Here is a 27,962-nt window from a genome sequence, read left to right as displayed (position 1 = left end):
CAGCCCCAGCTGTGCTCAAAGTCTCTTCCTGGCACAGGAACAGTGCTGAGTGTGCTTGGTGTGCACCACGCTTCCTAAAGGAGAACAGCAACAGTCACCATGACTCCTGAGCAATGTGCTGCTGGGAAGAGACTATTTGTAGGCAGGTTTGCTGCAGGTCCGGAGGCCTGTCCAGGGCTTCTCTCTGTCCCCCACCTCAGCCACAAGCCACAGATCTGGCTCCTTCCAACAGGATTTTGGAAAGCCCGTTCCCAGCTGTGAGTGCCAGCCCAAGGGCATGGTGAAGAAACAGCCCCCAACTGGCCTCTGTCCGCAGACCACCAAAATATCGAATAGGCTTTCTTTCTAAATAAATATTCTGCAGTTTTAGGAAAAGAAACTGTATACTTCTATATTAAGCAGTCTAGATTAAGTAGTCTAAGACTAAGAAGGCAAGCTGGGCTTCAGTTCCAGAACAAAAGAATTTCTGTCGCAGATTCTCATTCACAACCTTCAAGAACGTCTTGTCAGTGACTCACAAATGCTGAGTTTCAAAAAAGTCTTGTGGCTAATAAAAAGTTCCCTGTCCTCCTCAAACCTTTGTTTCCCTCATGTCCTGAGCCAACGCCAGTAATAGTCATATTATTCTTCTGCACTTACCACTGACCTGAAAGCCCTCCAAAGATTATTAACTGACATGCGTGACAGCACAAGTTAAAAGGCAGAACCATCCTTTAACCACACACCCACCATTAGTTCTTTTGCAGCAAGGCCTCTGTGACCAAGCCCATCTACATGGATATCTCCAACAGACAGGAGATGACCAGCCTGAAAATGCATCTTAGATTGTCTTGGCTCTAGTGAAAGCAAAACGTGTGGAATAATGACACAAATAAAGCTCAGAGAAAGCAGGATAGTGGAAGAGGCAGAAAAGGTGATGTGTCTCACCTACCTCTAATTTCAGAGGTAGTTTCAAGGGGCTTTTCTCTCTGTTTTGTTGTTGGGTTTTGTTGTGTTTTTTTGTTTTGTTGGGGTTTTTTTTGTTTGTTTGTTTGTTTTAATTTTGGGGTTTTTTTAATTTTTTTTTTTATTTTTTTAATCACTGCCCAGCACAAGGGGAAGAAAAAACCCACACCTGCTGTTTAAGGAGAACTGAGTAAGACTACCAAGTCTGTGGGATTATTCATCATTCCAGGACACAGTTGTTTGTTCAGGTTTTTTTTCAATCTAAGTGGAGAGCTTTAACTGAAAATCACCAAGGGGAGAGAATCAAAAGGGAAGGGAGAAACTTGGATTGAGATAAACACGGTTTAATACAATAACAAAATACTAATACAGTACTAGTAAATATATATATATATAATAGAAAGAGAAGATACTGAAGGGAATTCCTCATGATCTTCATCCGCACTGAGCAGCCAGTCCCAGGAAGCAACGCCTGGTCCCAAACAATGGATCCCAGAGAGAGAAAAGAGGGAGGGAGGGAGGGAGAGAGAGGCAGTGAGGGAGAGAGAGCGAGAGAGAGCGAGAGAGAGAGCGAGAGAGCGCGCGAGAGCGAGAGAGAGAGAGCGCGCGCGAGAGAGAGAGCGAGAGAGCGCGCGAGAGCGAGAGAGAGAGAGCACGAGAGAGAGAGAGAGAGCGCGAGAGAGAGAGAGAGCGCACACGAGAGAGAGAGAGAGAGAGAGCACGAGAGAGAGAGAGCGCACACGAGAGAGAGAGAGAGAGCGCACGAGAGAGAGAGAGAGAGAGCACGAGAGAGAGAGAGCACGAGAGAGAGAGAGAGCGCAGAGAGAGAGAGAGAGCGCGAGAGAGAGAGAGAGAGAGAGAGCACGAGAGAGAGAGAGAGCGCGAGAGAGAGAGCCCGCGAGAGAGAGAGAGAGCACGAGAGAGAGAGAGAGTGCGAGAGAGAGAGAGCGCGCAAGAGAGAGAGAGAGCGCGAGAGAGAGAGCGCACGCGAGAGAGAGAGAGCGTGCGAGAGAGAGAGAGAGAGAGCGCGAGAGAGCGCGTGCGCGAGAGAGAGAGAGCGCGAGAGAGAGAGAGAGAGAGAGAGCGCGAGAGAGCGCGCGCGCGCGAGAGAGAGAGAGACAGCACGCGAGAGAGAGAGAGAGAGAGCGCAAGAGAGAGAGAGCGCGTGAGAGAGAGAGAGCGCGAGAGAGAGAGAGAGCGCGAGAGAGAGAGAGCGCGAGAGAGAGAGAGAGCGCACGAGAGAGAGAGAGAGCGCGCGCGAGAGAGAGAGAGAGCGTGTGAGAGAGGGAGAGAGAGAGCGCGCAAGAGAGAGAGAGAGCGTGCGAGAGAGAGAGAGCGCAAGAGAGAGAGTGCGAGCGAGAGAGAGCGTGCGAGAGAGAGAGAGAGAGAGCGCGAGAGAGCGCGTGCGCGAGAGAGAGAGAGCGCGAGAGAGAGAGAGAGAGAGAGAGCGCGAGAGAGCGCGCGCGCGAGAGAGAGAGAGACAGCACGCGAGAGAGAGAGAGAGAGAGCGCAAGAGAGAGAGAGCGCGTGAGAGAGAGAGAGCGCGAGAGAGAGAGAGAGCGCGTGAGAGAGAGAGAGCGCGAGAGAGAGAGAGAGCGCACGAGAGAGAGAGAGAGCGCGCGCGAGAGAGAGAGAGAGCGTGTGAGAGAGGGAGAGAGAGAGCGCGCAAGAGAGAGAGAGAGCGTGCGAGAGAGAGAGAGCGCAAGAGAGAGAGTGCGAGCGAGAGAGAGCGTGCGAGAGAGAGAGAGAGCGCGAGAGAGAGAGAGAGAGAGCGCGAGAGAGAGAGAGCGCGTGAGAGAGAGAGCGCGAGAGAGAGAGCACGCGCGAGAGAGAGAGAGAGCGCGCGAGAGAGAGAGAGAGAGCATGCGAGAGAGAGAGAGCGAGAGAGAGAGCGCGAGAGAGAGAGCGCGCAAGAGAGAGAGAGAGAGAGCGCGAGAGAGCGCGCGCGAGAGAGAGACAGAGCGCGAGAGAGAGAGAGACAGCACGCGAGAGAGAGAGAGAGAGCGAGAGAGAGAGAGAGAGCGCGTGAGAGAGAGAGAGCGCGGAGAGAGAGAGAGAGCGCGAGAGAGAGAGAGCGTGCGAGAGAGAGAGAGAGAGAGCGCGCGAGAGAGAGAGAGAGCGTGTGAGAGAGAGAGAGCGAGAGAGAGAGAGAGAGAGCGTGCGAGAGAGAGCGCGCGCGAGAGAGAGAGAGCGCACGAGAGAGAGAGAGAGCGCGAGAGAGAGAGAGCGTGCGAGAGAGAGAGAGAGAGCGTGTGAGAGAGAGAGAGAGCGCGAGAGCGAGAGAGCGCAAGAGTGAGAGAGCGCGAGAGAGAGAGAGAGAGAGCACGAGAGAGAGAGAGAGAGAAGGGATGGAGTACTCTTATTGATCAGTCTGGGTGTCAGTCAAGCTCTGCCTCATCATCCATGCCCCCCTTCCTTGATACCTCACACCTGTGAGCAGAGCTCAATGTCCTTGGCTCTCATATCTGAGCAATTAAAAACATTAACCCTGAGCTGGCGTGTTATCTGCTTGTTTTCAAACTGAGTACAAATAGTGACCATACTAGCTATGAAAAAGAAAAGTTTCTAACTGCGTGAAGAAAATTGACTCATTTTCAGTCAAACCAGCACAGGTTGTGTGGCTGACTCACCAAGGCTGCAAGGGTGGAGTGTGGCCTGCTTCACTGGGACAGGAAGGAGGCTGTTTCAAGGGATATAGTCTAGCTGGCTCGACATGTTCATTAGCCCTTGGCATGCCTAAGAAACAAAAACTTGATGGCCATGGTTTCCACAGTAAGTGCAGGCTCCTGCACATCAGTATTTCAGTTGGTTTCTGAAAAATGCTGTGGGCCCTGCCCCCCAGGAAGCAGTTAACATGTTTTTAAAAGCAAGGGAAAATTTGTCTTTAGTCATGTGTTTTAACCTCAGTATCCTGTATCAAGCAGGCAGGAGCTTTCAGCTTATGAGAAAAAAAGTCAGTGTTGGGGTTTATTGACTTCCCACCAAATGGCCAGGTTATCTGTCAAAACACCCTGCAGTGTTTCCTGTTGGCCCCTTCCTAGTATTGGTGAGTAAAATAGCAGCACCTTGTTCTCTCACCTCCTGAGGTCTGTACATTAATGCTCATATTGCCCCTTGTCTTAACTGTTTTCTCTTCAGACCCATCCCTTTCTGTTATGATCCACAATTTTCAGCCTAAATAATTTGAAAGGGGAATGAATAATTAAAATTCCTTTAAACCTAATAGGGCCAGAATTGACAGCCCTCCTGAAGTCTCTTAAATGTGTCAGGGAGTGTCTTCCCTGTGGAAAGCCCAAGAAAGACAAATTTAATTAAAAGGAAAACTGGGCTGTAACAGGTGGTTTTCTGGTTCTCATTGGTCAGTGGATAGGACAGTGAAATTTCAACGATTTCCAGCTAACGTTTAGAAGAAAGGGCATAGTACAAACCAAGCATAATAAAATTTTATTTTGGTGTATATTGAGGAAATCTAAAATGCAGGTGCTAAATACATAACAAAAGAGAAAAATGTTCTAAAGAAGAGATGGAAATGAAAATACTATTGAATACCTGTATAAAGTGAATTCCTTCAGGTCCAGTGTTACCTGTTCTAGTTATCTGCACTACAAAATTGCCACCAATACAAACTTCTAAAAATCAAAACTATACAATACTCCCTCTGTGCCTGGGATCCCTAAGCAGCAAAGCATTACTTACATAGACAATAATATAATATGACCAGAGATAGCATTTTTAAAGCGTAGTTAGTATAAACTTCAATTTTAAGTTTTCAAAACTGTCTAAGAAATTTGAATGCTTCAGTACAATGGATTCAGGAGTGGGAGAGCTAACTATTCCTGCTTAGCACAGGGATGAGGGAAATTTCTTATGGAAATAAGAAATAACAAAAATTGTTCTAACAATTAATTAAACTAACCTAGACAAGAGTTCAGCAGTATTAGCTATTTAAGAAGGCTTCCAGATGGTGTTAAGTGAAGAGCACCTCATGGTGTTTAAATTATCTTTCTGTGTGTTCTTTCCTGCTCTTCTTCAGCCCATTGCTGGCTCACCTAGTACCTGAAAGAGCAAACAATGTCTATTTAAAATTCTTATTCACACTTAATGCAGTGGTGTTGAGTTTCTGTTAATCTGGAATGAGTTGGACAATTTTATTTTTTTTTGTCATTTTGGTTACTTGATGTTCAGAATTCTCCCACCTCCTTTTTTCCACCCCCCTTTTCATATTTGTTGGCTTTTGGAATTCTCTCTTTATAGTTCTTGCTGATCTGGATATTTACCAGACTTTGTGCTCTGCCACTTGAAATAACCAGCAGAGGATTTCTGATAGAACTCGAGATGCTCTGGACTAGCCTGATGCAAAGGCAATTGGGGGGTGAGGTGCGATTTGGGGGTTACATTAACTTAGCCAGTGGAAACAGGAAGAGCTGAACTGACATAGTTCCTTGTGGGGTAACAGAAAGATGCAAAGCCAACTGGCCACTCCTTGCACTTGCCTCCTGTGTTTCCAGGGACTGAATAATTTTTCCTGTCTCAGAGGAGAAACAGCTTGATACTCATGATTGTATTGAAGGCGATGCTTTTTGCCAGCAGGACTCTCAAACCCAAAACAGCCATGAACAGCATATTCGCTTTCTCCATTTTGACATCTGCTTTAAAAAGAAGGGGGAAGAGAGTGTGGTCTTGATATCCCTAGCCCCACTCCCACCCCCAAAAAAAGAAGGAAAACCCACACATCATAGGTGGATAAGGGAAGCAGGAACAAAGGAAAAGGTGACAGAGGAATGTATCAAGGGCGGGGAAGAGAGATGTCTACCCAGTGTGCAATTTACTTCCCATTGCTGTTTCATCCCATGGAAATTTGTTAGCTATTTAGTCTGTTAACCTGAAACAGCAGTTTATTTCTCAATAATTACTTCCAATTCTGACATTTCTGTACCAGAGAAAGCAATTTTTCATGTTTTGACATTGAATCCACAAAAAGTGCAGCTTATTGCTTAATAAGTATCATCAATTCAGATATTTCTGTATGAAAGACAATGCATTTTCATGCATTGTTACTGAATCCCCAATAAAGTGACCATATGCTATTGCTCCTTCAGGCAACTCACCTTTTGTAGAGGCACCTGTAATGCTGCAAGCATTAACTGTTTCAAATTCTTGAGTTTTCTCTTCTGTTGAATGAGAGACACTATAAATTGTATACAAACAATATAAAACAAAAATCACACAAAACATCGCTATATCTCTTTTCACAGCAGCCGATAAATAGTACTATAGAATTAGAAGGCAGGCCATTAATTCTGAGATTAACTAGAAGAGAAACATTAGCTTTCTACATGTAATTGCAGAAAAAAGCAACCAAACAGACAAGCAAACAAAAGCAAAACAAACAAAAGCAAAACAAACAAACAAAATAACACCAAAAAAACCCAACAAAACAAAACAAAACAAAAAAAACCAACAACCATACAAATCAGGATTCCTGAGTTTTATTTTCTGTCTTCCTTGAAATGAACTTTACCATAGAAAAAGAAAAATTTAAAAATTGATCAAAAAAAAAACCCAAAAGATTTTTTGGGAAAAAAAAATCACATCATTTTTTATTTGAGGTTTTCATAAAAGTTATTTCAAGCTTTCTTCTAGCAGGCATGTATATTCATGTCCTTTGAACTATTTTGCCTTAGATAAAGGTGGACTCACAAATACTAGAGGGGTTTTTTTGGAGGGGGGAGCATGTGTTTCAGAGTTTTTGTTCACTTGTTTGTTTTGTTTTATGAGAAGAAAACTCCAGTTGCTTAAATAGTTGAATTAATTCCATATATGCTAGGTGCTTTTGAACATCTCCACCTAACTAGGCACCTACATATCTTTGTGATTGCAGTTACTTGTTCCTGCCAGGTTCTCAAAGGGAAAAAAATAATATTGGAAGATGCATCTCCCAGAATCACGTTGCGTTTGGACCACAACACTGTACCTGACAGAATTATGCTGGCTGTATTCTTGTTCCCCGTGTGCATAACCTTGCATGTCACCTCTGCACCTGGTTCCACTCCAACTATCCTCATGGTACTATACATCCCCTCAGATGTGACAAGAGGTGCCTTCAAATCATACACAATGTCACTCTTGGGCACATCAAGGCTGATGTTCTTGGGATAGAAAGCCCTTGCCAAACAAGCCACATTCAGTTTGTCATATTGTTTGGCTTCCTTTGATTTAAGCACAATGACTTCTGGGGCAGATTCTTCTTGACTCTCTGAAAAAGAAACATCATTTGGGGATGACTTAATTTTCTGCATACTTTTATGAGAGTTAAATAATTTATAGTTCAGACATAGCACAGCCACCTCTGCCCCCTGACAGCTGAGTGTCTGAGTGTTTCTGTCTTCCTCCTGTTTCTTAGAGCAGATCAAAGACAGAAAGTGACTGTAAGGGTAGGATTTTAGTTGGATTTTCTAATCCCTTGGGCTCCTAATGTTGTTTTGACCAGAACTCATACGTGTGTATATATATATATAGACATATTTTATATATATATAAAATTAATTCCTTTAGCAAGGGAGCTTGAAATGAGGAAGGGAACTGTTAAGAATACAACACAAATGATCATATTGATTTTGACTTCATAACAATTGAGATATTAAGAAGAACTTTTACTCCAAGGGTGGCCTTATAGACTTGTAGTATGATCCTTTTTTCTTTATTACCCCCAAATCCTTTACCTGGTGAGGTTAAAAGGCTGAATCATAGCACATAGGGAAAGAACAGTTTGTCACTTCACTGTACAATGCTATTCTAATGAGAGGGATTACTTGCAGGTAGAAACGTTCAGTTCCAAGGAGGTTTTCTTTCTAAATTCCATTCTTTGAAAGTTTCTGTAATACTTCTATGTGGAGCTTGACCAAGGCATATAAACTTAACAAGTGAATAATTCTATGTGAGCTCTGGAGAGGTTTCCAAATCATGAGACTATCTCACTGCATGATGCCAAGCCATCCTAAAGAACAACACTGGGGTCTCCAACAGAGTAGTTTAGTGCCATTCCAAGTACACTATTTATTCTGTCTTTTCTCTGGCTGTTCCTTCTGAAAGAAACAGAACTCTTGTAGTTCCTTAGGACATTTTTGTACTGGGGGATGTGACAGGGGAGCAGTTATATTTGTATTGCACGTAAAAAGCAGTTAATATATTTATGCAAACACTTGTACTTCATTTTCCTTTTAATCTTACAAAATGACAAAATTGGCTATGTATCCATTCTCTTGTGTATCTTGACTTCCTCCAGTGAGAAGTATACAGGGAATAAACCAAGTAATTCCTTAGCTATTCTCTTACTGAATTCTCAGGAGGAGATGTCTCAAAAACTGTGTGATGATTAAAGGATGTTTTCTATATATTTTTTGTCTGGAGATTCTCAGGAGGCCCAGCTCCTGTAGCATTCTTAGATGTTTTAAGTTCTTTCGAATATCTTCCACAGAAATTGGGGGGAGGGGAGGGGGGGGGCGGGATGGGGGGCAGGGAGGAAAGCACTAAAAAAGTCAGGATGCCAACATCCTAGAAACATGGAAAACCTCTTCTGGTGTGCAGAGGAGCCAATGGTTTCTAAAGCCTACTGTTTGGGGAAATGTTTTTTTCCCTCACTCCTGAAGAACAGGAGCTATGACACAGAAATAAGTGATACAAAATTAATACTGATATAAATTTTCAGCAGAAATTTCTCATTATGCTGTCATATCACAGGATCCCTTTGCCCACCTCTGTACAAATTTAAGAAATACATTACTAGTAAAACAGGCGTAACTTACTTGGCTCAACTGAAAAGGTGATCCCGGTTCCAAACACAAGTTTGTCTGTTGCCACACTGTTTTTGCATAATCAGATAAACCCACTCTCCACACCACACTCTAAAGGTGTATAAAATCAGGGTGTAAAATGCCAGTGGTTTCCATGAAAGATGGATACATGGACTGCTGTGGAAGTGCTCCAAAGTCACCATTGTTTCCAAAACTGTGCAGAGAGAAAACAAAAATTTCATAGTAGAGCAATTTCAAACAACTTGATCCAGGTCAAAGCTTTTAAAACACTTTTTCCTTCTATTAGCTCAGTAAGCAATACAATTCCACAATAAATGCTCATAAGAATTCTGCAGTTCCTGTCTTCAAAATATTCCCTTTTTCCTTTCTTCCTCAAAATGCATTGTTCTTTTTGCAGTCTCGGGTTTTTGTATGACACCTCACAGTGTTTGTGTCACCGTGCTACTCCAAGTTCTCAACACAGTGATACACTTACTTACAAAAAGTGCCTCTTCCTTCCCTTTTACTATACAGTATTTCATGAGATAGGTAGTCATATACCACACACACCACATGGAGAAATCACTTTAAAAGAAGGACCTGAAGCTGGGCCAGAAGAGGGGGTTTGAACCTGCTTGGGACCTGTAGGGTTATAACAAATGATTATAATGTTGATCTGGGAAGGCTCAGATTTTAGTCTAATGTAAAAGCAAAAATTAAGTTGAAGTATTATTCTAGAGCAATTAGCAAAACTCTTCAGAGTTGCAGAAGTGTTCTTTTTTTTTTTTTTTTTTCTCTCTTTTTGGGACGGGGGTAGTGTTTGTTTTTTGGTTAGTTGGTTTGGTTTGGGGGTTTTTTGTCACTTTGAACTGTATTTTGTTGCACAGGAAGAAGAGGAATACACTCAGTCTGGGGTTTAGCATTGTTATCTTTCTGGACTGGCCAGTGCTGAGGGTTGTTTGGTGCCTTGGGAAGTCTGTACCATGCTCTTGGTATCTTTAAAAATAAAAAACAAATTATTATTCTTTATTAGGTAGAGATATGTTGTTCCATGGGAGGAGTCATTAAATAAGGATTTTGCTCCATATCATGCAAAATGGATGGATCAAATCCTGCATGATGGACAAGTTCTGCAACCTTAGTGCCACCTGCACCCAAAGGCATGTGCAGAGCATAATATGCAGGTGAAGATAAATCTTGTTTGAATACATTTCTCATATGTAGGCTGGACAGCAAAGCAGCTGCCACTTCAGTGATCACTCTGGAAGCAGAGCTGTAGTGGCTGTTGCCTGATGGTTATTCAAGATGCTATTAATACAAAACATAACCTTGCAATGCAAGGATGTAAACACAGCCACATGACTGAAACACACCTTTGATTGAAACATTAATCACTTGTTATTTGCACCAGGGTAAGTGTATGAGTACTTCCCCACCCCCACCCCATGGACAGTGTTTAAACAGAACAATCCTTGAAAATGGACATGACCTGGTTCTCTTACCTTGAGATAGTAACTCCAAGATGACCTCATGTTAACAGCTTTATAGGGAAAAAATAAGACTTGGGTGCAGACAGGCGCAGGTGGTGTACGGAGGAAATATGATTTAATACTACTCTCTAACTGCTGTCAAACTGGCAGAGGACAGGAAGGAAGGGAAATTTATTAATATCCTGAAAAAAAAAAAAAATAATTACATGTACAGGAAGATGATAAGGCAATTGTGAGTTATAGGACTGATCTACCCAAGTGAAAGAGGCAGCGAGGGAAAACGGTGCAAAACTGTTAGTCCAATCACGTACCGAAGTGGTATTGAGAGTTGACAGTGAGGGTCAACAAACATACACAAAGAAGAGGGTGGGAGGGGGTGATGCAAAGAGACCAGTGACTGTAAATGGCCCAGGTGTGGATGGGCCCTGCTCTCTTTCATGAAGCTATTGCTTGCCTGGTTGATTTCATGCAAGCTCCAAGGCCTCCTTAGAGTTTAGCAGCAATGGAGACTCTGCAGCTCCCATCTCCCACAGAAATCTATGAAGGGAGAACAAATTGAGAACAAACGCACTAACACAGATTTCCTAGGAGAGTGAGGTAAATTAACTTTGGAAGGGAGAACCACCCTGCAGGATGACCTGGATAGGCTGGAAGAGTGGGTCGACAAAAGCCTTATGAAGTTCTACAAGGACAAGTGTAAGGTCTTGTATGTGGGAAAACATAATCCCGGAGTGTAGCACAGCCTGGCATCTACCCAGAGCTCTGTGGAGAGGTACCTGGGGGTCCTGGTGGACAACACGCTTAATGTGAGTGATCAGGGTGCTGCTGCTGCAGCAAAGAAGGTCAACAGGATGCTGGGCTGCATTAGCAAGGGCATCATCATCAGAGACAAGGAAGACATTATCCCTTTCTACTCAGTTCTTGTCGGGCCGTACCTGGAATACTCTGTTCAGTTTTGGTCCCTACTCTACAGAAAAGATGTGGACAGGCTGGAGAGACTACAGAGAAGAGCCACAAAGGCCATCAAAGGACTGGGAAGCTGCCATATGAGGAAAGGCCGAGATAAGTGGGTTTGTTCAGCCTTGAGAAAAGAAGGCTTAGGAGAGACCTCATCACCATGTTCCAGTATTTAAAGGATGGCTATGAAGAAGATGAAGACTCCCTTTTTACAAGAAGTCACATGGAAAAGAACAGGGGTAATAGGTACAAATTGCTCCATGGGAGATTCTGATGGGACACAAAGGAAATTTTTCATTATGAACTATCATCCACTGGAATAATTTCCCCAGGGAAGTGGTGTATTCCCCAACATTGGACGCTTTTAAGATTCAGCTGTACAGAGTGCTGGGCCATCTTGTCTGTACTTTGCTTTTGCCAAGAAAGGTTGGACCAGATGATCTTTTTGGTCCCTTCTGACCTGGTAGTCTATGAAATTGGTGTTGTCAGAAATTCAGAAAACATCCCTTGAGGAGAAAATGAGTGGGAAAAAACTGCAAGTGTTATGGGCAAAGACAAGAAAATCATTATTTGGGCCACAGAGAAAAAGATTAATCATGCCATTCAGGAGGGAATTAATGCATGATCTCTTAAATCATTGGAGGAGAAACAGACGTAGAAAAGGGATGAAGCTGGGAGAATTTTAATACTAGATTGAAGTGATGGATAGAGGGGCATTGCTTGTTGCAAGCTGAGATAGAGGGTCCCATTTAACTGTTGATGCTCAGTAGTAGAGTGTAGAGTCATGATCTGTCTGGGTGGTCAGGGAAAACTGGAGATGTCTTCGATCCACATGGTGTTAGCATGTTCTCACCTAGCTTCCAGAAGCTGCATTTGAGGCAGTTATCTGAATGTTGTAGAGAGAGTCATGCCACAAGTGCAATTTTGTCTGTCTAAAATACCTTCTTATAACCACTTGTTTCTCTGTAATTAATACAAGGGGACAAAATGAGTAACCTAGATGGAAACTTCTAAACTCTGGCAGGTAAAAACTGATCTGCTGAACTGGTGTTGATAATTATATGTTCAAAATCAAATGGTCTTGAACTCAACATCCAAATTTGAGTGCAAGAAAAATGGCATGGCATACAGTGATTGTCCCATAGCTTGAATCATGATCAGCATCAAATGTGTTCTTCAAGATGCAGTTGTCTGTGGGAAGATGTTGTAAGAAAGTGGAGTACGTTGCGCCTTCAGACTTTTCAGGAAATCAGTTTGTGTTGGGTGGTTCAGTCCCCTTCAACTACTGTGTTACCTAGCCCACACCGTGGTAAATAGTCGTACAAAAACATCTGTGTTTTCATTTCAGTGTCAGGTGACACCCCTTCTTTAATATCTTTTGGATGCTGCATTTTGTTTTCCTCTGCTCTTTTACTGCTGGATAATCAAACCACACAGCAATTGCCATAAATTAAAAATAGCATTGCCAGCATCACTTTTTATGGTAGATTAAGGTAATAACACAAACGTCATACTGAAACATTGTTGATATTTGGTGACACTGAATATGGATTGACTTAGATTGTAAGAGTCTTTTTAACTCAAACTGCTTGCTTTCAGATATCATAAATCTAGATATTTAAGGTAGACTCTTTTCTTAAGAATGCCAAGACCCAGATATTCAAATCACATTAACTGTGAGTTTAAATTTTTCTTACATACTAGGACTATCCTAGACTTACAATTATTATAACTCTAATATTTTCATGCTCTAGCAAAATGAGTCTGTGATGCACAAATTCTTCAGAAGTTAATTTTGCTTGGTATCATTGCCTTTTTTTCTTTGTGGATCTGCTAAAATTGCAGGGGGGAAGTGGTGGCGATGTTTGTCCCAGAAATACAGAATGAATGAGGATGGAAAGGATGTTAGAAGATTGTCAAGTACCAACCCCTTGTTTGAAGAGGGCCAGTGAAAGCAGATCCATGAGGACCATGTCTATTTGAGTTTTGAATATGGAAACTCTACAACCTCTCTGTACAATCCCTTCCAGTGTTCAGTCACTCTCACAGTGAAAAAACCTTTTTTAAAGTTGAGTTTCCTGAATTTCAACTTGTCCTGATTTCCTCTTGTCCTGTCCCTGGGTACCACTGAGAAGAATTTGGTGCAATCTTCTTTATTCCCCTCCATCAGGTATTTATATAGATAAGATACCCCTGAGCCACCTTTCCTCTCTGCTTAATAGTCCAGTTCTCTCAGCCTCTCCTCCTACAACAGATGCTCCAGTTTCTCAATGATCTTTGTGGCCCTTCCCTGGACTTTCCCCAGTATGTGCCTCTCTCTCTTGTACTGGAAAGCCTAGAACTGGACACAGCATTCCAATTGAGACCTTTCCAGTGTTGAGCAGAGAGGAAAGAATCACCTCCCTCAGCCTGCTGGAAACACTCTAATGCAGTCTAGGAAGATTTTGCCTTCTTTGCTACAGGGTCGCTTTGTTGGCTCATGTTCACCTTGTAGTCTGTCAGGTTCTCCAGGTCTTTCTGCCAAGTTGCTTTCCACCTGGTTGGTCCTCAGCATGTATTGGTGTCTGAGCTTACTCCCCTCTATGTGCAGGATTTTGCATTGCTCTTCACTGAACTGCAGGATGTTCCAGTCTGCCTGATTCTCCATCCTGTTGAGATTCTTCTGAATGCTAACACAACAGCTCCTCCTAGTTTTGTATCATCTGCAGGCTCACTGAGAGTGCACTCTGTACTATCATTAAGTTTATTCATGAAGATACGAAAATACATCAGACCTGGTTTTGTTCCCTGAGATAGTAATGGCCTCCAGCTGGACTTTATGCTGACCACAGCTTTTTGAGACCAGCAGTTCAACCAGTTTTCAACCCAACTCATTGTCCATTCACCCAGCCCATATGTAACCAGTTTGTCTATGAGAATATTATGAGAGGTTGCACTGAAGGCTTTCCTAAGATCAGGGTAAACAATATCCACTGCTTTTCCCTTCTCCACCAAGCCAGTCATCTCATTGCAGAAGGCTATCTCATATTGGTTAAACACAATTTCTTCTTCTTATATCTATGCTGGTTACTCCCAATCATCTCGTCCTTCATACACCTGAAATATTTCCCTGGGTCCTTTTTTCCATCATCTTCTCAGGGATTGAGGTGAGGCTGACCAGCCTGTCATTCCCCGTATCCTCCTTCTTGAATATGAGTGACATTTACTTTTTCCAGTTCTCATGAACCTTTCCAGATCTCCATCACCTTGCAAAGACAATCAAGAGTGGCCTCACATGACATTACTTGGCTCCCTCCGTACTTGTGGGTCCATCTTTTCAGGTCAGAAAGACTTGTGTGTGTTCACTTCACTCAAATGTTCTTTCAACCTGATCCTCATCACTGAAGAGGACCTTGGTCTTCCTTGCTCTGGACTTACCCACTGACTTCAGGGGCTTAGAATTCCTAAAGGTAAATCTTATTAATAAAGAATGTAACAAAGGTGGTACTGAGTACTTCAGCCTTTTCTGTGCCCATTGTTATCAAGTCCTGTTCCTATCTAGCAGCAGAACAATTTCCCCATGTCTTCCTCTTAGTGCTGACATAGCTGTAGAAGCTTTTCTTGTTGCCTTGCACAGATTCATCTCTAGGTGGGCTTTGGCTTTCCTGACCCTATGCCTGTGTGCTTTGAAGAGTCTCCATGTTCTTCTCAGGTCACCAAACTCTGCCTCCAACACTTGCATATTTCATTTTTTATGTCTGAGTTTTGTCAAAAGCCCCTCATTCATTCATGTAGGCCTTCTGCCACCTTCGCTTGTCTTCTTGTACATGGGATGAACCCTGTACATGGGTTCTTGAGCTTGAAGGTGATGATTCTTGAAAAAGAACCAGTTCCCCTGGACCTCTCTTCTCTTTGGGACAGTATCTCATGTTTTATTTGGCATAAATTTCAGGGTTTCACTAGCAAGGTGCTGCACAGGTGTCCTTCGCAGACGGAAGCAATGTACTGCTCTCTGCCTGTCACAACTGGATCCAGCTGGCACTGAAACAGACAAAACAACGCACTAGTGTCAAAGCGTCAGCCAGTCAGAGAAGCTTATGGCATCTCTGCTCAAGTATATTTAAGAAAGGTCACCAACTGCCAGGGGTAAAGGAAATAAAAATGAGACTGTGATGGATGCACCCATTCTGACTGAGGGAATAGTACTTTGGCTCAGGCATCATCGACAAGTGGACTTGACTTAAATCAGCCCTGCTGTGAAAAACGTGAGGACTGTGCTAGGCCATATCTTCTTAGGAACTAAGGAAACTAAACCCTGTCTTATCAGGAGTTAATGGTACCAAACTGAGCTGGGACTAAACAAATCTGTAGCTGCTGTGGCTGCAATCTTGCACATACAGCAAAGTGGGATTTGACTACAATCACTTTGCGCTATAAATATCTGTAGCCCCCCAAGCCCATTGAGCTCTCCTGTATGGCTGCAGGCTGCACAGCGGTGACCTCCCCCTTGAGCAGGGGGTTTTGTTCAGCCTGGAGGCTGACAGGGGACCTTATTTATGCTTATAAATATCTCAAGCGTGAGTGTCAAGAGGATGGGACCAGACTCCTTTCAGTGGTGCCCAATGACAGTGTGAGGGTCAACAGGCACAGACTGAAACACAGGAGGTTCCATCTAAACATGAGGAGAAACTTCTTTACTTTGAGGTGCCAGAGCCTGGCCCAGGCTGCCCAGAGAAGGCTGTGGAGTCCCCTTCTCTGGAGACATTCAAATCCACCTGGACACGTTCCTGTGTGATCTCCTCTAGGTGAACCTGCTTTAGCAGGTGGGTTGGACTGGATGATCCCCAGAGGTCCCTTCCAACCCCAACCATTCTCTGATTCTGTGACAAGAGGCAGCTGTCAGGAGTTGCCTCAAGGAAAATATGATCTGGCTATAAAAAATTTTATTTATCATGAGAATAATTAAGCATTGGAACATATTGCCCAGGGAGGTGGTAGAGTTTTCCCTTGCTAGAAATATTCAAAGTTTTGCTTGACAAGACTGTGGACTATCTAATCTAAGGCTCTGCTTTTACCAGCAATTTGGATCTTTCCTGCCCAGATCTCCCTGTGGTTGAATGCTTTGGTGATTCTAAGAGTCTGGCTTTGTCCTGCGAGGAAAGATGCAGAAACACAGGCATCATTCCACAGCATTTCCAAATCACAAAACTCTCTCCAAAACCTGTGCCTGATTTTCAGGACTGATTCTGTTGTTTCAGTCCTTGAAAAATTGCATTAAAAAGGGAAGCAGAAAGGGTACTACTGGTCATCTATGCACTCAGTCAAACTGCTTCTCTTGGGTAGGTACTCCCACCACATCACAAGGATGCATCTACTGCATATATTTCTTTCTTCTTCTAACCCTCATGTCTGCAGTTTGACAGCAAAACTAATGTAGGCCTAGGCTTTCTTCCAGAATCGGCCCTGGTTAGGGGGAAACGTTCCTTTCTTTCTAGTGTGAACCCTGTTTGCATCTCTGTCTTGGTGTTGCTACCACAGGGGAAGGTAGAGGTGACAGAAAGTGTGAGGAAGCACATCTCCAGTGAGAACTGTTTCTTGGACATGTCTCTGGAGATGCTGATCCAGTTTTGGAAGGATGAGATGTAGTCCTTCACAAACCTAAAAAAGTTTCACCCCAATCTTTTTCATAGATTTTTCTTGTACTAGTGGCCATGGATTTTCTGCAGGCACCTGCAAGGAAGAGGTTGCACAGGTATTCTAGGCCTCAGAACTATTTAAGGCCTTTGATAGGAACCAGGCATGTGATGAAAACTGTTCAAGTGCAAAGGCATATTGTGAGCACAAAATGGGTTATTTTATTGCTTTGGTATGCAAGCTATGTGTGTGCATGATGAGAAACTGATAGTGCTAAACTAAAATTAGGTAGGGAAGTCAGGACCAAAGTGAGATAATTCTGTCAAAAAAAATGGATAACATCATAAATGAAATGCAACACACAGGTTCAGAAGGGAGTCTTGGGATGGAAAGCTTCCTTCATCTGTATAACAATACCAGTAATACCATCTTGGTCCAAAATTGCTAGGTGATAGTGTCAGAAATATCAAAGTCAGGTATGAAAGTAATAGAATTGTGATGAATGAGGAAAAAAAAAAAAAACAAGGTAAGTACCTTTTGGTAATGGCAGGTTATTTATTTGAGAAGAGTGTGTGGACAAAGTGGTGCAAAAGTGGCTAAAAGCTATGTTCAGGAAAATGAAAAAATGGGAATATGGTATAAATTTGGGTGGAGAATAAAGAACTCAGGCAGGGGAAATCTTGTGGCAGTAGATCTACAGATGGTGGCAAAATGTGGATCCAAGCCCTCCAGGATCCTGTAAAGATCAACATTTGACAAAATGCTGTTTTCTTCAAGAGGTCTATAGTCAAAAGTCTTGACATGGGAAGTTTAAATAAGAAAGGATAAACTTGTAAGGAGAGACTTTTACCTTAATGTTATGTGCAGGAGGAAGGGCAGTAGAACTGCAATTTAGTAGTGTTTGTGTGTGTGATTTATAAAATTTCTTTATAGTAATATACTTCTATGTCAAGACTAACATTAAACAATAGAATTTTAACTCAGTATTACTTCTGTATTAATACTACTAGTTAAGATATTTGGTTTATTCACCTATTTAAGGAATTGCTGCTTCCTTAGGGGTACATTGGCTCATCCATAAACATCATAACCACCTTGATCAATTATATTGCATGTCTCCAGTCTACAAAGGGACAGTGGTACTTAGGATGTAACAACAGCAGTCTTCAGGGTGAGACATTTGAGAGACTCTGAAACTTTCCCCTACTCACAGACAAATGCTACAAGGTTGGCAGGGAATAGCCATCTGAGAATGAGGGGGAGAGAGCCCTAAGTGAGAAGGAAAAGCCCTAAATCCGCCAGAAAAGCCCCAAACTCTTCAGAGTACAAAAGTTTCCACACTGAAGCACTTAGGAACACCTGGGACAAACAGAAAGCAAAAAGCTAATAAATTTTGTTTCTTTGTAAACACACAACTTTCATAAATACATGTTTATACTGTGGAAATCAAGAGACACAGATGTGAAAGAGTATCACAGGGAGGCTGGGATCCTCAGATACTCATATGAGAGAAGAGCTAGAGCAATCAGGAGAAGCTGGGTCATGCTGGAGAGGCACACAATCTGCATTTCACTACCCAGTCTCTGGTTTTCCAAGAACAGCTTCAATCTATGTCACAATCTGTGTCTTACTTTTCAGACTGTGTCTCCTGTGTGGGAAACTGCAGCGGGTCTGTGGAATCCTTGACAGAAAATATGAGAGTAGAGATCAGCCTTGAGATATTAAGATTTACCCGTGAGAAGGATGGGAGTAAAGGAGTATCCGGAGAGAGGAGAGATGTACCCGTGAGAGAGAAGGGGATAGAAGAATAACATGGATGATAGAAAAATTAACCAATGAGATGTTAGTGCTGTAACTTGTAACCAATAGTGAAAAGACACATGAACTGGTAGAATCGTATAAAAATGCACTTGTAGCAATAAATGGCATCTATTACTTTCATCTTGAAAGAACCTGGTCCATGTCGTTTGTCCGTCTCAACCGTGACATTCCTGCCTTTCACTGTAAGAGCTTCCCAGCTTCTGGTTTGTGACTGCTTAAGGAAAGTGATGAAAAAAAAATGAATTCAACCTTGCAATCTATTTTTCTACCCCAGGACTTACTGAATGTCTGTAAAGGATGGTTTAGGAAGTGACATCAGCAAATGCCAGTGAAAAACAAGCCTGGGTTCTAAATTTTTCATCAGGGACAGCAGTTTCATTTGGGAAGGATGGACATGGCCAAGTCTCAATTTAGTGCAGGAAATAAATTGATAGATTCACACCGGATCATGGTACAAGCATGTTTTCAAAGCACAGCTGGGTAAGACACTCAAGTATATTGTTTATTGCTGTGTATTTTTCATCTTCAATATCTGGTGCTATTCTTCCCTTTCAGAAGTCCATAAGTCCAGCACATACTGGTACCTTAATTCCTTTTAGTCATCCTGGCCAAAGAAGAATACAGTGTCTTATTAAAATGTACTCTTTCAGCTCACTTTTCCAAACGAAAAAGACCAGTCCAATGTCATTGATTTGACACAATCCTCCCTATGTCAGTGTGAGTGGCACAGAAGTGCCTGCAAGTTGTTACTCTGTGCATCCACAGAAGACATCTTGTTCTTTCTTTGCTAGAAGAGACAGTGACTTGGCCTGGGTGACAGGGCAGAGCTTGTAAAATTATTCAGACAGATCCACCTATAGTTCTGAGTATGTCTCAGGAACCTGGCGGACCCGAGTGCTAAACACAGACATCACTGTATATGAACAAAACAGATTTTGTGTGATTGACTGAGAGATCTGATGAACTTCTCCTTAGGGGCAGACACAATCATCTGCATCTGGTTAAATCATCTGGAAAGACAAATACAGATATGAAAGCTGGAGATAAAGAAACTGAAATAAATGCACTTGTGTGTGTCTATGTCAACGTGTGCAATCACTACTAAATATCAAGCCAGACTAGCCTGTCACGGTTGAGACAGGCAAACGACATAGATCAAGTTCTTCCAGGATGAAAGTAGTAAATGCCATTTATTGCCACAAGTGCATTTTTATACAGTTTTACCAAATCATGTGTCTCTTCACTATTGGTTCCAAGTTACAGCACTAACATCTCATTGGCTATTTTTGCTATCATCAATGTTACTCTTTTATTCCCTTGTCTCTCACGGGTACATCCTGAACATCTCCGGATACTCCTTTACTCCCATCTTTCTCGTGGGTAAGCCTTCATATCTTCAAGGCTAATTTCTGTTCCCATGCCCTCCGTCAGGGAATCCAAGGACCCACCATAGTTCCCCACACTAGCCAATGAGTAAGAGGCTTGGGAGCCATCAGTTGAAGCAGTCGGAAGTCTGGGCCAGGCATCGGAGAAACAAGGGAATCTGATATTTGGTTACTGTGAAGAGAGGGCAGGAAGTTCAAACCAACTACCAGAGTACAGGCCAGAGGTTTGGACCTCTGGTCAACTACTGGTTTGCATGTGAGGCCACTGGGAGACAAGGGGATCCAGGGCCAGATATTGCACAGACTGGATGTCTAAAGTCAGTTACTGGAAGGGGGGGCACATAGAGTGTGTGTCTCTGTGGGTGGGTGGATGCACAGGTCTGTGTCATATCCCACTGAGGGAGGAGAAGTAACTCAGATTCGTCATTCCCTTTGGTTGGAATAGAGTATACACAATACTTAAGGTCCATTAAAAGAGACTTCTATTTTGCAGCTCAGCCCAACTGGTAAATAATTTAGGGGCAGAAAGTTTTATGGCATATGTGGGGTTTTATACCCTACATTACTTACTGCTTATTAAAAGGAAAGAAAAATAATAGAAAGAGAGAAAAGAGGAAAAGAGAGGCAGAGATATGACCACCCTTTCAGCTCCTGCAACATGTATGATGAGACTTGTAGTCTTGGTCCTCCAGTGATGCGTATTGTCTGGTGTTTGACTCGGTTCCCTCCAGTGCTGGGCTTGTTTCTGTGATGAGAATGGTGGGTGGAGTAGTCCTTGCGGTGGTGAGCATGCACCTGCACCCAGCGCTTGTTCCTGTGTGTATTTCGTAGTCAAATTCCCACCTCTCAATTGACTGCTTGCATAATCCTTGATCTTCTGTGCTGGCATCACTGGGGGGTGACTGCGAAAGGTGGAAGGGTCCCAAAGGGTCTCGGGTTGTCTTGAAGGGTCTCAAAGGGTGGTCTGGGGTCTTCTCCCTTAGTGCCATGCTGGGCCTATCAGAACACAGAACTCCACACCCTTCAGCCTCCCCCCGTCCCCCCTACCTCCTGTGGCAGCTGGTCCTTTGCCTTCAGCTTATCATTGCTATGTTAATCGCAACTTTATTTCATTATCGTGATGTCCCATCTCCTGTAGCTCATTGTTGCAGACCTGGTTTTGCCACAATGTTTGAGACCTTACCTTTTCAGTTTCTCACAGTTAGAGAACCAGCAACTAGAGTGAGACTACTGGCCTCAGAGGTCTGGACAACTACTGATTAGACCTGAGTTTCTAGGGCCAGTTACTGGAGGTCTACACAGTGCATATATGTGAATATATACACATATGTACATGTTTTCAGTTAATCGTCTTTCATCCTGATCAGCCAGAGAGGGAAACAATTTCAGGCTGAGGGCTGTGTTCTCTGTTTCTTGATCCGTGTTGCCAGCCATTTATGTATTGTACACTGTGTGAGTGCGCCCACCAGGAATACATGCTCAGCCTCACCACAGGCCTGACCTGGAAACCATAGAATCCAACTTAGAATCACAGAATCAGAGAACGGTTGAGGTTGAAAGGGACCTATGGAAGTCACCCTGTCCATCCTTTTCTGCTCAAGTAGGGCCACCTAGAGCCAGCTGCCAAGGGCCATGTCCAGATGGCTTTTGAGTGCCTCCAAGAAGGCAGACTTCACAACCTCTCTGGGCAAACTGTGCCAATGCTTGGTCATTCTCATGGTAGAAGTGTGTTTCCTTAAGAGGGAACCGCCTGTGTTTCTATTTTCGCCTGTTGCCTCTTGTCCTGTCACTGAACACTGCTGGCAAGAGCTTAGCTCCATCCTCTTTACACCCTCCATTCAGGTATTTGTTGACATGAGTAAGATTGTCCCTGCAGAAACTTCTATTCTCTGTGCTAAACAGTCCCAGCTCTCTCAGCCTTTCGTCACAGGGAGACACTCCAGTCCCTTCATCATCTCTGTGGCACTTCAGTGGACTATCTCCAGTATGTCCATGTCTCTCTTGTACTGAGGAGCCCAGCACTGGACATAGATTTCCAGATGTGGTCCCACCAGTGCTGAGCACAGGGGAAGGATCTCCACCCTCGACCTGCTGGCAGCGCTTTTCCTAATGCAGCCCAGGATACCATTTGCCTTCTTTGCTTTCTTCCTTCCTCTTCTTCTCCACCACCTCTACACCCTCAGAGGCACTTCCCTCTCCTGATGGTCCCTTGCTTGCAGGGTCCTCCCACCCAAAAAGCATCAAGAACCCAAAAGTCTCTCCCCTTGTTTAGTGAGGTTTTACACATGCTGCTGTAGGCTGGCACTGCTCAGGTCCCATCCCAGGCCCAGCATGTGACAAAGCATCTGTCCACTCTCCCATGCCCAGAGCTGTGAGGGTACCTACCTGCCAAGGGTACAAGCCAACTCTTCACAGGAGCGGGTTGGACGGGCAGGCTGGGGCAGATGTGGGCTGCACACAGAAGCCATGTGCCCTTCTGTAGGCCCTACACTGGCTCCCAAGCATCCCTGCCCAGAGAGGTGCCCTGAGGTGGTCACTCTGTCCCCATTCTCCTGGGACTGAAGGAGCACCAGGGCAGCCGTGAGGAGGAGGAGGTAATGGCAGCACGTGGGGAAGTGTGTGAATCGTGATGCTGTGTGAGGGGTTTGGGGACTGACCCGCCCATGAGACTTATTCATACATGAAATTTTATTTTTAACTTCCATCATAAATGTCAAATTTTACTGCAAATTCTGTTGCCCATGGATATATTGGGAGTTCCAACATCTATTAATCCCAGACTTCACTAATATTTCCCAGGGCAAGTACAGGCAACTGTCATTTTGAGAAAGGGCGCTGTCACCACAGCAGTCCTCCCCCTTTTCGTGCTGCCTCTCCCTCCATTGGTGTCGCTGTGTGCTGCCTGGCACAGAAATAGGTGGCTGTGTCTAAGGCTGTAAGGGCATGCAGCTGCACGGAGATCTTACTTTTGTCTTTATCTGCAGAGATGATGACTCTGTCTTGGAAGGCTGGAGCATAGCCCGTGTTATTCCCAAAAGGATAGATCCAGCCTACAAATTGCAGCTCCCCTCCTGGGGCCTGACGGACACAATTCCAGTCATATAGACGGCTCTGCAGAGGTGCTCCTGTTACCGTACAGGTGAGTGGGAGTGATCCAGAGACTATCCCTTCCTTGGGACCAGATGCCACCATCTTTATGCGGGAAATGGTACCTGGAAAGACACAGGGCAGGTGTGAGATTTGAGTGTCTATGAGAAAGCTCATGGGTGCAGTAGTCCATCCTGAAGTTCTATGGTGAACAAAATCAGTATTTCAGCCTTTAGTTCCAGGAGTTATCCCTGGAGGCACCGGCTTGGCCAGAAACAATAGCTGCATATTTCTTTGTACTGCCCAAATGACTGCTGAGGCAGGAGACCCATGAGAATCTGAGTAACTGCTGGTAAACATGCCGTATCTTTAAACATGAATCCAGAAGCCTGACAGAAGAAGAGCATGGAGTTCCTGGCCCTTCCAAGTCCTCCTACTCCCTTCACCAGCTGTACCTGGACCCACACCCCCATGCACAGAGTGCAGAGAACAGACTGGGCATGGACACATAGTAAATTGGTTTGTCAGCTGCACATAAGCCCCAGAGGGACCAGAAGCATAGGAGTCTTAAACTTTCCCAGGAAACAGCCTGCTCCTAGAAAATCCCAAAGCTGTTCAGTGAGACTCTGCACAGCTCCTTGGGGCAGCTATTGGCTTTCTCTAGAAGTGTCTTCCCCTTAGTCCACCCTCACAAAAATCTCTGAAAACTTCCCTTGTCTGCACTACATTCAGCTCTGAGGCCCCCAATGTAAGAATGACATGGACCTGTTGGAGGGGTCCAGAGGGGCCATGAAGACAATGACAGGGCTGGAGCAGCTCTCCTATGAAAACAGGCTGAGAGAGTTGGGGTTGTTTAACCTAAAGAAGAAGAGGCTCCAGGGATACCTTACAGCAGCCTTCCAGTACCTTAAGGGGACCTACAAGAAAGCTGAAGAAGGACTTTTTACAAGGTCATGTAGCGACAGGATAAGGAGGGATTGCTTTAACTGAAAGACAGGAGACTGAGATTAGATATAAGGAAGAAATTCTTCACTATGAGTGTGGTGAGGCCCTGGAAAAGGCTGCCCAGAGAAGCTGTGGATGCCCCATCCCTGGAAGTGTTCAAGGCCAGGCTGGAGAGGGCTTTAAGCAACCTGGTCTAGTGGAAGGTGACCCTGCCCATGGCAGGGCAGTTAGGACTAGATGATCTTTAAGGTTCCATCCAACCTAAATGATTCTATGACAAGGTCAGGAGCCAAGAACCCATCCTCTATGGGATCACATTCTTCTGGTTTTTGGGCAGGGAGAGAAGAAACTAAACCCCAGAAGGGACACAGAGAGTAGCAGGGGCCCTCCTGACTCCCAGAAGGGAGTCCCTAGGTTGCGCAGATGGAATGACCACTCTGGCCTCATCACATACACCCCCTAGCACTGAGAACACCAGCCCAGGGGACAAACCAGTCCCACCTGCTGCATGGGTAGCGGTGAGCTGAGCATGTTGGGTTCATCTGCACTCTTTGTGGAACCATGGTCCAAGTGTACCCTGCAGCTCTGCAGGAGCATAAGTCAGGGCTGGGACCCTCCTGGGACCCTCTTCCAGCCTGCCTCAGCAGAAGGAAAGACATTCCCTGCCTCTCTCCCTCTTCCCTAGCAGTACCTCTCCGCGTCCTCCTCTTGCATCCACAGGAGTGTTCAGCTCTTTTTCCATCCTCTTGCCTGTGGTGATTCACACTGGCCCTTGTGTAGGAGAAACCAGTGCCCTGGGGTGGAAGCTGGAGGTGCTGCAGGCAGCAGGAGCTCAGTGGACCTGGTAGCCCCAGGGTGAGCAGAGACCCAGGCTGCATTTTGCCTGATCCCTGCCCAGCTCCTGCAAGCTGTGCTAAGTCAAGACATGCAGAAGTAGCTGGTAGGATTCAGAGGATGCAGGATGCACAAGACCAGAGACATGCTCTCAGAGTTGTTTCTAGAAGTGGTGGCTTGCCTGTCCACAGCAGCCCCACACTGCAATGTGAAAGAACTGTGGCTGATGCAGGAGACAAACTTAGTAATCCCACACTAGGCATCTGTTGGTACACGTAAAGCTCAAAGGTCAGAGGCCTGGCAGGAGAGATGCATTGAGTCCATGGGTGCTGTCAGACCCTCCCTACCTGCCACCAGCCACACTGGAGGGCTCACACCTGCCAAGACACACAGCCAGAGTCACAGCCACAGGAAGATAAGTGCAGGGTGTCCAAATGCCTCCTATCACGTTTACCTCTTGTGCCCCTCATTCAACCCATAGCCAGCCTGGCACCCCCCATTCCCACCCACAGCAGGACAGTGCAGGGCTGATGCTCTGGGAATCTGGAGAGAAGGGTCAAGATCACAAGAGGACAGAGCTCAGATCTGCCTAGGTCAGGAGCTTAGTCTACCATCCCTGGGGCTCTTCTGTGCCTGGTGGTGGGGTAGTGCAGGGCTATGTGAGATCTCCATCCTTCTATTGGTCCTCCCACCACCACAGATCCTATAGAAGGGCAGGAAAGGGCAAAATATTTTGGGAATGATACAGGTAGATGGAAGCATAAAGAAACCATGTCCATGACCTCTTCCCAGGAAAGAGGGACCTCTCACCTTCAAGGGCTGCAGTAAAGGTGATGACCAGCATCCACAGGAGCATTGCAGGCTTTCCCAGAGGAATTCGCATGGTGCACCATGAAGTAGGGAAGTAAAATTGTGGGGCTGAGAAGGGTTCAGACCTTCCACTCTTCAAGTCAGCAGAGAAATGCCCTGTCCTTCCAGCACTGAGGGCTCAGACTCCCTTGCCACTCTGGGCAGATTTGCAGCCTTTTCTGAGCATCCAATTTGCAGGTGCAGCTACTTGATACGCAGGGGAGTTGGATACATTCATCACTGCTGGGCTGGGTGGGGACAGGAAACCACATTCCCTTTTGTGTACTGCTCAGCCTGCACAGGAAGCACAGGGACCTCTCATCTCCTCAGAGTCCCTCATACCTCACAACATCTCTGAACTTCCTATCAGAGGCTGTGGCTCTGTAGATGAGTGTCACACAGACACCTGGGAGGGGACTGGCATGGCAATATGGAGATGGTCTCCTCCCTGGGAGTGACATCCTCCCTTCCTCAGGACAGCCCAAACCTGCTGCCCCACCTCCAGCCAGGGGTCACAGCTACCAGGTCTGGGAGGGAGCAGGAGGATTTTCACTTCTGGATCTTTCATGTCCATGTCACTCTGAGTGATGAAGGTGATTAAGATGGAACTACTTATTTTTTTCTGATTTAACAGGTTGGTTAGGAATAATGTTTTTAAAAAGAGAGGAAGAGGTGCTTCCCAAGATAAGCATAGACTGCCTGAATCTCAAGAGACCATCACCAAGTGCATCTATACCACAGGATCCTATAGCAGTGCAGGCATGTCAGCCTGTCAAGCAAGACGTGCTTTTTGAAATCCCAAATGCCTGAATAAAGACAGTTACTGCAAAACAACTGCCGGTTACTTGGGCTGCTTCCAAAGTTGTTATAGCCACCAGAAAGATTTTATGAACAGTTGGGTTCGTTCTCCAGAGCAGTTTCACATTCAGATCTTGGGCAAGCTGTCTGGAAAAGACTTCAGACCAAATGTACATTATTGTGGCCAGCTACAGGCTTTTAAGGTTACTCATGAGCCTGGGAAAGAGGAGGTAGATTAAGTTCAGATTCCAGGTATTAGACAGGTTGCATACAGCTGGATAGAGCGAGACAGTTGCAGAGAGAGTATTGGCAAGGGCTGAATGATGGCAGAATTATCATCCTTTATGGGGAGTCATTCTAAGCAATTAGTGCATCTTAAATGTAAGATTAAAAAAATGATTAAAAAAAAAATCTGTCCAAGAAGGTTAAAGACATGGGCACTTTTTTTTTTTTTTTGTCAAATTAGGCACATTATCACTGGTTGGTCACAGGAATGCTAAATAGAATATCAACAAGCAAGGCAAGGAAGAAAAAGAAATTACATTTAAAAAGTCCCTACCTCAGAGAGAGGGTACATAACAGACAGACCAGGCAGAACTGAGACTTTTCAGTGTTATTCACCTTGAAGGTGGTCAAGGGCTTACAAAGTAAGATTTAGACCTCAGACTAGTCCTCAGACTAATCCTGAGTCCACACAGTGTCATAACATGTAAGGTGAAGTTCCTCACATTTGTCACCCTAAAGCCTCCCTGCAGTTTTCACTCCCAGCCCTGCAGCCTCCCCTAGGTCCAGGCAGTACTGCCTCCCTGGCTCAAAGGGCTCCAGCCCTCAGGGCCTTGCACACCTGCACCGCAACCAAGTCATCAGGTCTCTTCTGTTGTGTGCTGCAGTGGGAAGCAATGGCCACTGCTGGAAGAGTTGTCCTTCCTTTTCGACTCCTCATTTTCTAGCTGAGATTACAGCCTTGGGCAAGGGACCAAAGAGTTCAGTAGAAAACACAGGAGACAATATAAGCAACGAATAAATGTTATCAAACAAAGGACAGTACAAAATTTAATGGCTAATTAGCACTGCAAGGTCTGCACCTGACCAAAGCCTGCTCCAATCAACACTGAGTCAAACTGTGGAGACTGAGCAAGACCTGAAAGCACCACATAGCTACTGCAGGAAAAGTATGAGCAGGACTCCTTGCTGCACTGGGGAGTGCTCATCCAGGGAGATGGCCACTGGGGGAAGTTCTCTCTTTCCCTTTTCTCTCTCTTTTTCCTCTCTTTTATTACCCACCTCCCCCAAGTAACTTTTACTGATACAGCTGATGCCTGTCATCAGCAACAGATCCTGACACCTCTGACAACTCTAGTCAGAGGAAGCTGCAGACACACTGCAGGGAGCACAAAGTATGAGGTGAAGTGGAACATCACACAAGGACCAAAACGGTGAAAAAT

General features: G+C 44.7%; 1 protein-coding gene across 1 annotated transcript; it reads right to left on the bottom strand.

Annotated features, from left to right (window-relative positions):
* Positions 1-5,475: 5,475 nt before the first annotated feature.
* Positions 5,476-25,910, bottom strand: LOC308044763 (immunoglobulin delta heavy chain-like; the record flags this gene model as incomplete). Its single annotated transcript, XM_080351627.1, has 6 exons — positions 25,681-25,910; positions 22,847-23,216; positions 8,751-8,806; positions 6,920-7,201; positions 6,054-6,116; positions 5,476-5,594 (listed from the first exon to the last, which is right to left on the bottom strand). The coding sequence occupies exons 1-6, from the start codon at positions 25,751-25,753 to the stop codon at positions 5,476-5,478; spliced, it is 963 nt and encodes a 320-aa protein (XP_080207753.1). The 5' UTR covers positions 25,754-25,910.
* Between the last annotated feature and the right edge of the window lie 2,052 nt (positions 25,911-27,962).

Source organism: Nesoenas mayeri (assembly GCF_963082525.1).
Source record: "Nesoenas mayeri genome assembly, chromosome: 11".
Classification (NCBI taxonomy): domain Eukaryota; kingdom Metazoa; phylum Chordata; class Aves; order Columbiformes; family Columbidae; genus Nesoenas; species Nesoenas mayeri.
This window is presented reverse-complemented; position numbering and strand designations above follow the sequence as displayed.